Source organism: Condylostylus longicornis, unplaced genomic scaffold (assembly GCF_029603195.1).
Source record: "Condylostylus longicornis isolate FDR11 unplaced genomic scaffold, ASM2960319v2 ptg000007l, whole genome shotgun sequence".
NCBI lineage: Eukaryota > Metazoa > Arthropoda > Insecta > Diptera > Dolichopodidae > Condylostylus > Condylostylus longicornis.
The window spans coordinates 260,076-276,805 of NW_026577976.1; the positions used below are offsets into that span (position 1 = coordinate 260,076).

The 16,730-nt window shown below is 22.7% G+C and overlaps 1 protein-coding gene across 3 annotated transcripts in view; it reads right to left on the reverse strand.

The window, feature by feature from the left end:
* Nucleotides 1-7,461: 7,461 nt before the first annotated feature.
* The window catches only part of LOC129618493 (protein PFC0760c), a 47,877-nt gene continuing 38,608 nt past the window's right edge, over nucleotides 7,462-16,730 (reverse strand). For all 3 annotated transcript variants that reach the window (XM_055533279.1, XM_055533280.1, XM_055533278.1), the window contains 5 exons: nucleotides 15,421-15,680; nucleotides 12,051-12,225; nucleotides 10,643-10,787; nucleotides 9,665-9,933; nucleotides 7,462-7,999 (listed from right to left, as the gene is read on the reverse strand). In XM_055533279.1, coding sequence (XP_055389254.1) covers nucleotides 7,526-7,999; nucleotides 9,665-9,933; nucleotides 10,643-10,787; nucleotides 12,051-12,225; nucleotides 15,421-15,680 — 1,323 coding nt within the window. In that variant the 3' untranslated portion in view covers nucleotides 7,462-7,525. The remainder of the gene's footprint in view (nucleotides 8,000-9,664; nucleotides 9,934-10,642; nucleotides 10,788-12,050; nucleotides 12,226-15,420; nucleotides 15,681-16,730) is intronic.

The following is a 16,730-nucleotide window of genomic DNA, read 5'->3' on the forward strand; positions in this document are numbered from 1 at the left end:
GTAATATATTATATAAGATGCGCATATTATACATACTATTATAATAATATAAAATGTAGAAGATTCACAATAATATTTACAGTTAATTTATTTATTTCCGGCATATACATATAATAATAATAAAACAATAATAATAAAAATAATAATAATAATAACAGTAATATTATATTTTAGGTTTTTATTATAACTTTATATTTTTTTTGTTAATTTCTTCATAATTCACAAACACATACATATACATTATATTATATTACATTTTATGTCATTAAAACGGTAAAAATATTATAAATAAAAATAAATTTTCTTTTATACTTTATATAATATTTAATTGTTCGTAAATTAGAGTTACCGTTCGTATTCAATAATATTTACATATAATTCCTATAAATTTAGAATACGTAATATAATAAAGAGTACGTAAATATTTTAGGAAATTTTTTTTTTTGTAAAATTAATTATTATACCTATATAGTAGACATTTTTCATAGACAATTTGTTATATTTAATTCAGTTCTAAAACTTTCCAAATTTTTTTTGAATTTGTTCAGTGATCTCTCACAGAAAGTCATTTAATGGAGGAAAATTCTCTAAAATATTATATCTAAAATTTTTAATACTATTTTCTCAGTTCAAATTATTTAAACCTTGTAAAAGAAAGTCATGTTTTTTTGCAAATAAACCAAAATAGAATAGTAAATTCTTATTTTAGAATGAGGTCCTCAATTACATTAATTTCGTTTAAATGTCATAAATTTTTTGCTTCCAAAAACGAATTCAAAAGAGGTGTTACCATATTATTATTTTATAACTAATAATTTTATCACCGTTTTCTTTTTATTAAAAAAGTCTGCTATTTAGATTTATTAAAAAAATTTTCATTATTTATCCGAAAAAATTTTTGTGCTAAATTTTTTTAACAGCTTTCTAATGTAGTCATTTTCAATTTTAACTATATGCATTCATATAATAAAAAATTTAATTGCCATTGTTAATTTCAACTTCGCGTTAAATCTAATTTTGGTACATCTTTTGCCTTCTAATTGTATACAATAAAATACGTTAATAACTAAACAAATCCAATTTATACAAATCCGAATAAATTAATCCAATTTATAAATATTGAAAAATCTGAAAAATGTCCTTAAATTTTTGAAATTTTCAAATTAATTTAATAATAAATTTGTAGAGTGAGTTGAAAGTTACCTAAACATTTTGTATAATTAAATATAAAAATATGGTTTCATTGATTCCATAGCAATTATACAAATACTTTTATACTCAATGTGAATTGTCACTAAAAAAATTTTTACATTCTTAACAAATTTTCATTTTTTTTACATTATTTACGAATTAGCATACTAGAATTTACGAACAAAAATGGTAACTCTAATTAAATTTTCAACAGTGTAATATAAAAAATTTATTAAGTATAATAATATGTATGTATGTATATAAACGAAAATGAAATGAAAAATTTTTATTATGGATATAAAATAAAAAAAAAAAATAAATAAAACTGATGAAATAAAACTTTGAAAGGAAAAGTCACGTAAATTAAATTAATAAGGTATTAATTCTTATCAAAATCAATAATGAATAAATAACAAATAAAATATACATATAATATAAATGAATAATATACATAAGTATATAACATTAAAATATATTATGTATATATGTATATATACAATTTGAATATACAAAAAAAAAATCAATGTGTACATTGTAATTAATGAAGAATGAATGAAACAAAATAAAAAAAATTATATAAATTTAATTATAAATTCCTCACTACCTACATACATACATATATATCATATAAATCTATAAGAATAACTGTATGTGTATATATATATGTATGTACAATAAAATTCAATATTATATTTTACAGATGTACTTACGTAGACTTCTTAAGAATTTGATACATAAATCATATTAATTTATACACTTACAATTTTACATGTAAACAAAAAAAAAACTTTATTTTTATAAAAAGGTGTATAAGTACTAGAATACCGACATCTGCCAAAAAAAAAAATATAATTGAGCAAGAATTGAAAATTTTCAAATTTTTTATTTCATAATACAAATACAACACCAAAAATATACGATACAAAATCTAATATTCAAAAAAGCTAGATTTATAAAGCTATGTTGGATTTAAGAAGGAGCTCAAGTTAGAGAAAGGTTCGAGCAAAAAAAATCACATATTTTTTAGTTATTTATTGCGAATGACCAATATTAGTTCTAAGTTTTCATTTATCCTAATAAAGGGAATAACAGTATTGAGCGTTGCCAGATCTTTCTTGTACAATTTACCACCTTCAGTTAAAAAATTCCCATTTTTTTCCCCTTTTCAAACCCTATTTTTTCCCATATAATTTTCCTTTAAAAAATTTTTTATTTATACCCATACATCTAGCATTATACTTAAAATAAAATATGTATTTCATAATTTTTTCAATTGCATATTTTAATAATGATAAAACAGGTACTTTCAAATTTTAATATAAGTAATACTATATCAGTTTAAGAGTCTCAAAATAATTAAAAGAGCTTTTAATTTTTTATCAAGTGTAAAATGCATTTTGTCAGAAATAAATTCAATTAAATTTCCCAAGACTTTTGGCCTTTTTTCCCTTCAAGACTTCAAAATTCCCTCAAAATGGGAAATTTTTCACTATTTAACAAGACTGACCGCATTGTTGAACGTCCCCTTTTTTTACTCACTCATTGACAAAATTGTAGATAACGCAGGTATTAATAGATCCTATACTTTTTCATTGAAAATATTTCAATATCTCATTTTTGTTTAAATAGGATTAATGATTTCGAGTATTCCTTAATTATAGGAGTGGGATTATGGAATTGCAAACAAAATACTTTTCCCAGTAAATCAAAAAAAAAATTTAATATACAAAATGGCAATTATATAATTGCAAATTTATGAATTATTATAACATCCACATATTATACAAATATATAAATATTAATGATGAATAATATGAAATTTATTGATCCTTAGAAAAACTTATATTCTCTTTTTGAAAAATTAACAAAAATATTGAAAAAAAAAAAACAAAAACACCAAGAAAATCAAAAATAATAAATTAAACTTAATATATAGTTATCAATTTAGGATAGTATTTATTAATGAGCATAATATTATATACATATATAAATTATATAGACTAATAATGTACATTACTTAAATATATAGGTTCCACATCCAATAAATATAATAATAATATTAAAATAATTAATTAGGGTTAAAATAAATGTTAATGAAATAAAAATCTAAAATTTATGTGTATGTAAATATTTATGTATGTATAAACAAAAAAGAATGTAGTTATAAGAAATATGAAAAATTATTATTGAAATTAAATAAAAAGAAAATCTATGTCTTTATAGCTTTTATTGATTGTCTTATTTTATTCCTTTTTCAAAAAAAAAAAAAAAAATTTATTTCATTTTGCTAATTGTTACAAATTAATAAAAGAACTAAATTGATTTTAATATTAACAAGAAAAAAAAAATATTTTAATCATATCTAAAATATTAAAATATTTAAAAGACTATAAGAAGGTCACGAACTTTATAAAATTATAGAGTCATCAACCCTTCCTAAATTATAGAAATTATTTCTGAACATAATTTGCATATCGATGAGATTTGGCAAATATATTTTTTTTAAATGTTAAAAATTTCCCAAAGTGTTATACGTTAGTTAAAAAAAAAATTTCCTTTTGTTAAAAGATAAACTTTATTTAAAGATGATCTACGGTATTAATGAAGAATATGTTAAAAATATGAAATTTTATTAAATAAAAATCAAATTTTATTACACAATTACACAATTTCGAATATCACGCATTTCAAAAATAAATGATTTAATTATAGAGAATTCACCCAATTACTAAATATTTATACATATAACACATATTATATAATGTGCATGTTATAATAAATCTTATGACTATGATTAATCAAAATTATGATTTAAAATTTATTAACCTGAAAATGAGCGAGTTTCATTGTGGTTATCAAACTACTAAAAAGCAATGTATTTATAATGATTTCTAGGTGTCGGTAGGCCCGGTTCAGCCAGGCATATTCGGTGTTCTATACGCGTTTTCTATAGTGAATAATATGGAATAAAAATTGTAAATTGTGTATAATAATCAATTTCTTTTAACTTTATCATGTGTATTATACAAGATCCAGTCAAGTAAAAAGAATTAAATTCAGAATTCATTAGTTGTTCGAACGGCTAAAATTGAAAATCAAAACAAATTTTTATATTTTTACACAGTAGATATCTTATTAGTATAATTATTAAATTAGTACATTTAAAAACTACAGTATAAAGCAATGTCCGGAACATATTTCGTCGGCAATTTCTTCATACCTCTGTATAGCTCAGTTGGTAGAGCGTCAGCCTAGAAAACTGGTTCGAGTCCAGTTCGATGAAAAAATTTTTTTAATTTTTCTGCCTTTAACTCTCGTTCATTTGATTTCGTTATGTATCTGTTCTGCAATTGTATGAAGAAATTTCTATTAACTTAAGATACATTCAAAAACTACTTCTTTAAAACCAATAAATTTTCTGTTCTAAATAAATAACAGAGTCGAAAAAAATTTTTACCACAACTTTAATAGACATTATGAACAGTTGTAGATTTTAAGGAAAACTAAATTACTACCACAAAATTTCAATTGTTTTATAATTAGGCGAGGCTAAAAGCATCGAATTTTTCTTAAATAAGTGCAATTTACACTTAATCACTTTTCTATATAAAAAGAAAACAAAAATGTCTGTAAAATTGCTTACAACAACCTAGGTTTTTCTTTTATTCTTTATTAAATTCTTTAAATCAAGTAGATTTTTCTTTCGGAAATTCAAAAATTTTTTTTTCAACAATTCAAAAACCCTATGTTCCTTCTATAATTTCCTTTTTTTTTTATTTGCATTTAAGAACCTTTTATTTGCATTTAAATTTTCATCCCTTTTTTTTATAAATTTCAATTACGCTAATTTATTTTAAATATAGCGGAAATTTGTGATTTTTACAGATTTCAGGTAACAAAAATTTATAATAATATGAAAATCCATTTAAGGATTCAAAATACATAAGAGAACCAAAAAAAAAAAAAATGGGCCAATTTAATTTGGTAAAAAAGAAATAGGAATTAATTTTCCTTCATTTTATTTCCTTGCTGTGTTTTTCAAATTTCTATTCAAAATTAGGTCGCGGTAAACTGAATGAAAAAAAAAAAAATTTTTTAAAAAATCTCATAAATTTTCTTTTATTTTTATTTATGAATTTATTTCTCTTTTAGAATATTAAATTCTTTATGTTTTGCTTTTTTTTTTCTTTAAATTAAATTTATTATCCTTGATTTATTTTCAGCCAATTTTTTTTGTTTTATTTTTCCCGCAACACTCATAGTTTCTTCTAATACATAAAATACATGTTCCTTAAAATAAGGTTTCGTCCGTTTTCTTTTCATAATTTTATTTGGAATATTTTGGTATTTAAACGTTTTAAAATGTTTAGCTGGTTTTATTGAAAGAAAAATGAAGAAAAAACAAAAATTATTTTTTTTTTTTTCCATTGTATTCAAAATAATTTTATTAAGCAAAATCCTAATAATGATGTTGTTTTACGAATACGATATTCTAATAGAAAATAAATAATAAGTAATGACCTTCCGTAAGACTGCAAATTAAACCTTTTTAAATGAATTTGTTAAGAATAATATTATTAGTATTTTCGTAATTCGCTCATTAAAAAGGACTAAATGAATTCGTAATTCATTCTGTTTTGGAATTCTAAAGAAAAACATGAATTTGAATAGTTGAAATTAAAAGAGAAAAAAAAAAACTTAAGGTTAAACGGAAGAAAAAAATTAATTTCAATAACATTGAAAATTAACATGGAAAATGAAATTCTGATGTACCCGTTTACTTTTTACTTCATTTGAATTAATCTAAAGTTAGTATGAAATTTGGATTCCTATACTCTTTGTATTGAAAATTCAACAAAATTGAAAAAATCAAAAATATTATATTTTAAGTGTATTAATTATTTATTGAATTTAAAATGTTGCAGTAATGACTTAGTTAACAGAAATTAATTAATCCCTTAGTTAACAACATTTTAAGGGTTGGATCAAAATGTTCTGCACTAAAAAATCTTACTTTGGGAGTCTTACAAAAAAGCAAACTTTTTGAAATCAACTTTATATTCTTCTGTGTGTTAAGCATTTTGGTAAATAGAATTATTTTCTGAATCTTGTTTTACATTTTGGTAAGCCACAAAACCGATATTATCCCGGCAAATTTCAATATTTTAAAGATATAAAAAAAAAGTTACACAAATCTCACTTTTGTTTTTTTGTAGTAATTTTGTTCATTCAGATTGCACACACATATAAAAAACTTATTCTTAAAAAATTATGATTTAATGACTTGGATTTGATTTAAATTTGACATTGTGATGAATAGCTCTAGTACTAAAATTAATTTTAATTTTTGTGAAATTAAATTAAAATTGAAAAAATTTTGCAAAACAAAATCAAGTTGCCATAAAAATCTTATTAATATTGTAGGACGCTATTCTATAAAATTTATAAAAAAATAAATTTATATTAGATTAATAATACTAGTGAAGATTTAAGAATACTGAAATTTTTAGAAATATTCTTGTGAATAGAACTGAAAATTCCGTTTAATATTAAATATTAATGGAATTAAAAAATTAATAAAAATGTTATTGCAGGCACGTATCAGAAACAATTTAATATTTTTATTATTAAGAAATTTTTAGCTACAATTTAATTAATAAAATTAAAAATGCAAAAATTTTTGATTAAAATATAATTTCTTTTTTTCTTTATTATTTTATCTTAATTATAATATTAGAATACAATTATAATGTTATTTAGATTTTCAATACACAAAAACCAATCAGTAAACCAATAACAATAATAATAATAATAAAAAAATAAACTTTTAAAATTGAAATTTTCTTTTTTTTTTTTTATATAAAATTGCAATACGCAATGGAAGTTTGTTTACAATTCTTCATATTTAATTATATTGTACAATTTTATCTTGTTTATCTTACCAGAGGCCTTGAATTTAATTTTCGTTGCAATAAAAATAAACCAATAATTTGTTTCAATATCAATTAAACAATATGAAAAAGGTACTTTAATAATAATTAAAAATAAAAAAAAACAAAAAATATTTTATCTGTAATTACAATTTTTTTTTCTAAATAATTTTCTGCTAATTAATAAATATACATGTACTTAAATTTATATACAATCATGATGAACATTTAATATAGAAGTAATAATTGAAATTCACATATATATTCATACACAATTTTATCTAAATAGATAAAAGAAAATATTTAAAACAATTTGTTTATAATTTTTTTCTGGAAAAAAACAATTTTCTTTACAATTTTTTTCATTTTGCTTATATTACAGCTATAACACAATATTTTGCTTCCTACAAGCTATCGAGCACTAATTGAAAAACTTTGCCGTCACCTCGGCATGAGATTCTTTTTTGTTGTTGTTGTTGTTGGTGTTGCATTCCTTGATTATAATGTTGATTTTGTTGCTGTTGTTGTTTTTGATGTGATTGAAAAACTTCTTTAAAACGTAATTTTTGATCTTGATTTAATTTTGAATAAAAATCTTTAGCGGATGTTACAAATAAATTAATTTCAGATTGATATGAATTACTTTTATTAAACTTATCAATTGTTAATAAACGTTGTTCACGATTATTTTCATTATAATTTGCTAAAACAACTGGAAATAATTTTATTAAATGTAAATTAATTGATGATGAAATAAATATAACAGTTAAGGACCAAATTGATTTTTGTTCTGTTAAATTTAAAAATGTTGGTAATGAACATATTAACCATTCCTGTAACATTTGTAAAAATGATGAATCAATAGCAGAACGAAATACCTGAAAAAAAAAATGAATTACACGTTAATAATGATAAGGCAATGAAGATATAGTCGAAAATGTTTTTTGTGAACTAAACATATTGTATTATTTAAATTATTTATAAGGGTTAGGAAAAAATTGATATTAGCAAGTTGGGGGAAAATTTGCTGAAAAATATTTGAAAAAAAAATTTTATTAATTTAAAAATTTATCAGTGAAGTTCACATCTTAAATGGTTTCTATTTCGTTTTTGTAGATTTGTACAACGGGGGAAACAGTGCACCGGAACCACGTATAAGGATATATTGTGCGACCCCCCACCCCCCACCCAGTGCGGTGCATTCCCTACAACACACGCTCGAGACCCTTGATGAACTGAAGCGACTTGTGAGAACCGGAAGACCGTTACTCCGCCGCCGTTACAACAAAGCTTCCTAGTACCTCTCCCCTCCAAGAGCAAGAGTATCACACTCCCCCAGAAGGTGCACCGAGGTTTCCCCATCCTCCCCATAGAATCTGCAAGTGCCTTTTTTTCCAAGCCCAGCCGACTGAGGTGTCCGCTAAGTCTGTAGTGACCCGTCAAAACGCCGGTGAGGATTTTCACCTGATTCTTGCCCATTCCTATAATTTTCTCAAATCTCGCTTCTAGTCACAAAAGCTACTTGGCTTGCCACAGCCCCCGAGGACTTTTCCAGCGCTCCGACCTTATTTCTATTTGGTTATTCCGATTTCTACTTTAAAAATGGTTATATTGTCATTTCAAAATGATTTCTCATTATTCATAAATTCAAATCTTAGTTTGACTTTATTTAATTGAATTTAACTGCGAATTAAACTGAGTAAAGTGGAATTAATCTTTAATTATAAATACACTGAAATTTTATGTGCAATAACATAATGCATGCATATTTGCCTGACATGGCAATAAAGTAGTTTAAACGACTACATTTGCTCTCAAAATTATTCATAAAATTATATGAAATATACTCAAGAATTGAAATTTATCCTTGATTTTAAATTTATGATCATTAAATATTTTATTTATTATCATATTCATATTTGTGTATCCCTCAAAAAAAATGCCGAAAACAGGGACAAATACTAATGGAAGATTATTTTTTTTATTATTTTAAAAATCTCTTCTTATATGCTCTCTATTTTTCATTTCACTTTTACTTCTTAAGTTAGATCAACATCTTGATCCAATTTTAAATAAACTTAATGTATATAATAAGGACATAAAAATAAAACAATCAAAAACTTTTTAAAATATCCTTAATTTAAATAAACAAAGTAAGTATGAATGTTGTATACGTAAAACATTTAAAATATTCCTGTACTATATTTTGATAACCTAGTAAATTTCAAAATATATTATCTGTAAAAAAACAAAATGTGATGTTTTAAAAGAATAGAAAAAAAAAATATTTTTAAATTTTCTTCCTACTTTCATTTTTCTTCCAATTTCTAGATTTACATCAGTTTATGTGGTCTTCTTTCTTACATTCTCTTATCTCATTTAATTTCATGAATAAAAATTATAGTACAAAAAAATAATTTTTTTTTTTGTTTTTTATGTTGAAGGAACAAAAAGGACAATTATAATGTTGTGTATTGGGTTTTTTAGTTTTACTTATTTTCCTCTTTATGTTTTTGTTTTGGTAATTTTTTTTATTTTCCTACCTGATGTACGATACTAGCTATGACTTCGCAATGCGGTTGATTTATTGCCAAAAATTCTTTTATAACTTTTGTTAGAATCTCTTTTGGTGGCACCAAGTCACGAACTATTTGGCACAAAACTTTACCATAAATTTGTGCAGCAGATTTTTTCGATGATTTAATACAATGTAATAAAATATCGACTTTATCCGTTTGTTGAATAATTATTTCCGGATCATCTTGTACAATACCATTTGAAAGTTCAGTATTTTCAAGTTGTTTAGTTGAGCCTTTTGAGAAAAATGAAAATAATAAATATTCATTAAAAATTAAATATAGCTATCATAATTATTAATTATATTTCTAAACAGAATAATAAATTTAAGTAACTTAGTAAGTTCACATGAATTATAAATTCTTTAATTAATAACAAGATTCCAACATTGTTAACTCATTTGAATTAAAAAATTTTATTACTTTACATGGCTTAGTTATTAACAATCTGTAATATGTAGTTGGAAATAGAAAAAATCCGTCAGAAGCAAAATTTTACAGAGTAGACATAATAAGAAGGGACTCATAAAATCTTTAATTTTAAACTGTAAATTTAATCAAATAAGCGTTCTATATTCCCGTATTTAAATTAAGGTTTGAAGCCAGCAAGAAATTATTTTGTAAATAAATTGCATACTTTTTGGGGCACGAAAAAAAATTTTGCTGGCAGTATCTGAGTGGAGTAACTAAAGACATGCTTATAAGTAGCACATTTATTTTTACAATGTATGGAAAAATACAAAACAAATTATAATAAATTTGTTTCGTAAAACCAATCAGGAAATGTTATTTAAAAATTTATTACATAACAAAAACTAAACACAAAACGATTTCGTATAATAATAATGAGGGTCTTATTAAATGTTATTTAATTAAAATATTTAATGAATTTATCTTATTAATATTTTTATTAAAAAAAAATTGTTAAATTATCTTTAAACTTACCCATATAAACACAAGTTAATAATAATTTTAAAGCTGGTATGGAAAATCTTTCATTATCTATTTTAACAAGTTCTAGCGCCAATTTCTCAATCTTACTTCGAATAACAGATGAAACAATATTTGTAGCCACTATTCTCTCTAATCCCTGTAAAAATAAATGCAATAATTTTTAAATAATTTTTTTTTCTTTTTGCTTTTCGCATCATTAAAATAAAAAAATGTAAAATTCTTTAATAAATCAAAAAAAAAATTATAAAAACATTTATATCTACAGTAAATATTAAAGGTAACACGATTATATTTATTCGAATTATTTTTAATATTTGATTTTTAAAAAATTAAGGAGTTTCTCTATCCCGTTTCGTTCAGGTAATGTTTACTATACGCAAGGTCGGCTTTGCTTATGGAAAATGCCTGTTTCCAGCTCTTCTTCTTTAAAAATCAAATAAATAAAAAATACTTATTTCGACTTTCTAAATTTTTAAGATTTTAAATCACACTGTTCTAACTTAATACATCAAAAATTTAGGGATATTTTGTAAGTGCTTTTCATCACAAAGTGAATAAAATTTAGACTAAGGAAGACGACTCTGCCTTTGAGAAAACACAAATAAAGCAGTTAACAACACATTAAATTTCAAATATGAAAATTAACAAATAAAAATGATAGAAATTACTTGAATTTTAAAGAAATTATTTGATTTGAACTTTCTAGGAGAATATTTAATTGCTTATCATTTTATCATAATTTTATTTAATTGGAAATTTAAAATTATCTTGTATTAATAAAAAATTTAAAACATCTTAGTTCACATAATTAGTTTCGTAATTAGGTACACATAATTAGTTCCACATAATTGAGTGACAATATTGTTTAAACAAAATTTAATTTTCCAATAAAACAGTTATTACTAGAAATATTCATTGTGTTAAACCAACTAAACTTGCTAAACACTATACAGGGCAGTAATTTTAAATAATTTACGTAATGATTAACAATTTTAGAGTTGACATCTGTCTAAAATTAAATAACTATATGAATTTAAAGTAAAAGAAGATCCAATTCATTTACTACATTTAAAACTGTTAATCATTATAAAATTTACATTTAAAATATTACACTATAGGTACCTATACGTATAAAACAATTAGTGTACATTTTCTCAAAAAAAAACGAAACCAGTATTCCTTTATGGACATTTTAATTTTAATTCGAAAACAATTAACAAACTAATTTATATTTAAAAATCGATGATATCCAATAAAATCCTTAAAATACTCTAAAGTTAACCTATAATAAATTTTTTGAAATATATACATATATACATAAATAATTTATTATACATTTTTCATTCAAAAAATTTAGATGTATATTGTATAATACAGAAAAGCACATTTTTATACTTACATGTAGTACACACAAATAAATTTCTTCATTTGATGTCCTTTTTAATAGATTATTTGCTGATATTATCGTATTCGACAATAAATTACAATCTGGAACAAATTTCACTGTCATCTCAATTAAACTGAAATTTAATGTCCATACTAATTTCGTATGTAAATCACTAAATGTAAGTGAACTGTTTTTATAATGATGAATTCCAAGGATGAACAAGCATAAAAAAAAAAAAAAAATTTGTTGATTTTCCGTAATGATCAGATTTTTTGTTTTCAACAAATTTATTTGTGATTTTCACATTTAATATGAAAAGATATTGAAAGAAAAAAAATTATGTTAAAAAAATTCAATATTTCAATTAAAGTTTTATAATTAATTTTATTTATAATTTTATCAAAATTAACACTAGCTATCCATTATACTAAGTTAGTAATATCAACCATATTACGTTAGTAATAATTATAAGAATAATGTTCAAATAAATTGACAAAAAACAAAGAAAAACGAGAAAAAAAATAGAGTTGACCTTGTCAACTCTGTGATACCTCTGTGATAACTAATGTGCCATAACTAACTCTGGGGCAGACTATGACTTTAAGTTGCCGTATTACCATATTAATTTATGCAAAATTTCAGTACTATGTGTTATTCAAAATACTGGTTGTGTCAAACTACTATTGATGTTGTATGGCAGCTACCAGAAAGAGCCAAGAAATTTTAGCGAATTTTATCAAGCACATCGGCCCTACTAATATATTCACTTGTGTGAAATCTCAATATCACAGCTTTTATAGTTTCTGAGATATAGTCAAATAACTTTTGAAGTTGTATGGCAGGTACCAGAAGGAGCCAAGTAATTTCAACGACTTTTATGAGACACATTGGCCCTACCAATATATTCGTTTGTATGAAATTTCAATACCACACCTTTTATAGTTTCTGAAATATAGCCAAATAATTTTTGAAGTTGTATGGCAGGTACCAGAAGGAGCCAAGTAATTTCAACGACTTTTATGTGGCATATTGGCCCTACTAATATATTCGTTTGTGTGAAATTTCAATACCATAACTTTTATAGTTTCTGAGATATAGCCAAATAAATTTTGAAGTTGTATGGCAGCTACCCGAACCGTTACCTCCGATCATATCCAATTTAAATAGGGTTCTGGCACTTACTACAATAAATCATTTGTGAAAATTTGGTGAACTTAGCTCAATTAGTTTTTGAGTTATCGTTCGGACGGACGGACGGACGGACGGACGGACGGACAGACAAAGCTAAATCAACTCAGAATTTGACGCTGATCAAAAACATACACTTGAGTCTATATCTAACACTGTTATTTCAGAGCGTTACAAACGGTAAGGCAAATTTAGTATACCCTTCGAACATACGTTCGTACGGGTATAAAAACAAAAACGTATTATATGTGACATACTTATAAGTACAAAACACATTTATACGAGTATACTAATATAGAATTTCCTTCTAAATTTTCAAAATAAAAGCAATTGTACATTGAACAACATTATTATTTTTAATTGTATTAAAAATCTAGAAGAGAGAATTTTTTTAATTATTTCCTTATAGCTAATTCAATTTTGTTTTTTTTGTTGTGTTCTATTTTAATATAGAAGGACCCTAGAATTTCAAACTTAAATGCTTGTTTGCCTTATTTATTTTTGCTTTTTTTTTTGTTGTTATTGTTTTCTCCCCAACTCTTACATAAATATAATCAATAATCTCTTTATTCCTTTTTCTTTTTTTAAGCACTATATATTTTCTATTTTCTATTTTTATTCACCATTCCTATGTACGTTTTCATGTGTTGTATGCAATAGATGTAAGGACATGTTTTTTTTTTCATTTTGTTTTTTATTTTTTAAAGGAATCCTTTTAAGAAGATTTCGGTTTTTCCATATATATATGGAATTAATCTTGTATTAACAATAACAATTTTATATTGAATTCGTAGAATTTATATTATAACATGTTATTTAATTTCTTTTATACAATTATTTATTCTATACACACAATAAGTATTAAATTCAAAAGGAATTCTATATGATGAAAATCGAAAACCGAATAAATCTATTTTTCGTGATTTTTTAAATAATTATATTATACGTATGTGTGTTAATTTAAAAAAACAATAATAAGAAATGACCATTAACTAATATAAGAAAATAACTTATATAACTATTATTAATATAACTATTTCTATGTTAACAAGTGATTCTGTTTTAAAGGTATCAAATAAAATCATTCAAGTTTTACAAATTATTTTATTCTAGTAAAACAAATATAGCTAAGTGAATTTGACATTTTGATTTAAAATAAAGTGAAATCTAAATTAGACTCTAGACACACTAGACACATTATTGTATGTAAACAAAAGAAATTAATAACGAGGTGAAAATAATAATAAATGACGAGATTTCAAATAACCCTATCTTCTGTATTAGACGATCAATCCGTTAGCTCTTAAAAACTGTAATAAAGCATATTGATTATAGTGATATTTCAAGGCAGTAATACTGCATACCTAGCAAAATAAGACTACTTTAAATATTACTAAATTGCGTACTCTAAATGTTCAAATACAATAATAATTTAACATTTTTAATTCTGTAGTTTTCGAATATAGCCATTATGTAAATAATTAATTTGCAATTCTTAAAAAAATCTCTTAATTTAAAAAAAGAAAAATCCTCAAAATCATTATATATTAATTAAAATGAATTTCATTTTTGTGGCTCATCACAAAAATAATTTCTTTTAAATCTGGAAATTGCAATTCAATATGAATATTTTAATTATTTAATTTTAATTTAATTTTTTTTCTTTATTTTTTTTTTTTTCAATTAAATATTTTTTATACCAGAAATGTGGTATGTGATAGTTTTATAATTATCCTGTTAGATAAATTCTTTAAAAATTTAAAGAAATGTTGAAAAAAAATTATTTTTGCATTATTTTCTTGAGAACATTAGTAAAAATAAACCTGTTATGTGTAGTTGTTATATAAAATGAATACAATAATCATCAAACAAATGAAATAATATCCTTAAAACTAATACAGAAATAATGAAAAAAAAATTAAATACAAAGAATGATGATACAAGAAAATCAAATTTGTATTTATCACCTTCATTTTATTTTTAATGAAATTTCTATTTACCTATACATTTGTAAAATGTTTACATACTATGTACAAGTAACTATTTATATTTATTACTAACATTTTCAACAAAATAAAATTTCACAAATATACTTACATGAAATATAACATAAAAATTAAATATCTTCAAAAACAAAATACAAAAACAAAAAAAAAAAAATGTTAATAATACAAAAGTAGAAATAGGAACAAACCTTTCTTCAATAATTCCATGTCGTATTATATAACCGATTATTAGATCTCTTAACATTGAAAGTTCATCACTTAACTTTCCAATTGTTGTATTTGTTTTCGAACAACACTCAAGTAAAGAAAGCAATCCATGAAGTGTTGCATTTCTAATAAATACATGAGAGCTTTTCAAATAGTTTGAAATTAAGGAGCATAAATGAGATAGGTCACTAGTTGATGGTATTAACATCGATTGAGTTTTACACAATAAATAGATTATATGCTAGAAAAAGGAAATAAAATTAAAACATAAATATATATATAAATTTATATCTATATGTAAATATAACAATATAAATGTATAAAATTTTGTACAAGTATAAAATAAAGGTAAAAACATTATTTTTGTTCTTTAACTATTTTACTAATTTACAATACACTATATGTATTATGCACATACATATATATATTCATACACAAGAGAATCATGATAATATGTTCAATCTTAAGAGAAAGCAGACAAATCTGAAATAAATACATTTATAACATGGGCAATGAAAATATACACAAATGTACATATATATGTACATATAAGGTTTAATATTGAAGTATCTACAATATTTTCTTTCATTTGAAATTATGTGGTTTTGTAACTTGGCAGTTCTGCTTATATAAAATTCCTAAATGAATTTTCATTTTAAAATATATAAAATATAGTTACATATACGAGTATGGAATAAAACAAAAACGAAAACTGTAACAGAAAATAAAAAATGGAACAAGGATGATAATGGAAGGATATTTAAGGTATTTGAAATTTAATTCAATAGGCCAGAAAGAAAAATAATTGCATGAATTTTAAAAATTAAATTTAAAAAAAAAATTATTTAAGCAAATTGTGTTCATTATCGTGTTTTACTTTCTTTTCTGCTTTCCTCATCTTACATAAGTATTAAAAATAAATTTAATATTAAATATGACTAATATAAAAGTTTTGTATACATATTTTTTATTTAGAAAGGATAAAGAATAAATTTCGTAAAAAGTGTTATAAATTTCTTTGGCATAGAATGAGAAAAGATTTATATACAAATTCTAATAAAGCAATTTGCAGATCACCAAAAATTTTTTGAACAAAATGAAAACTTTTATATTTATATTTTAAAAAATTTATTGAAATAATTCATTGGAAACTCCTCTTAGACATTTAAATTCCATGGAATTAGACAAAAAATTTTAAACAAAATAATCAACTGATACAGTTGAAATTACTTTAATTTATTATAAATATGTTTAGGTTCTCATGATAGCTTTCATTATTTCAATTTTTAAA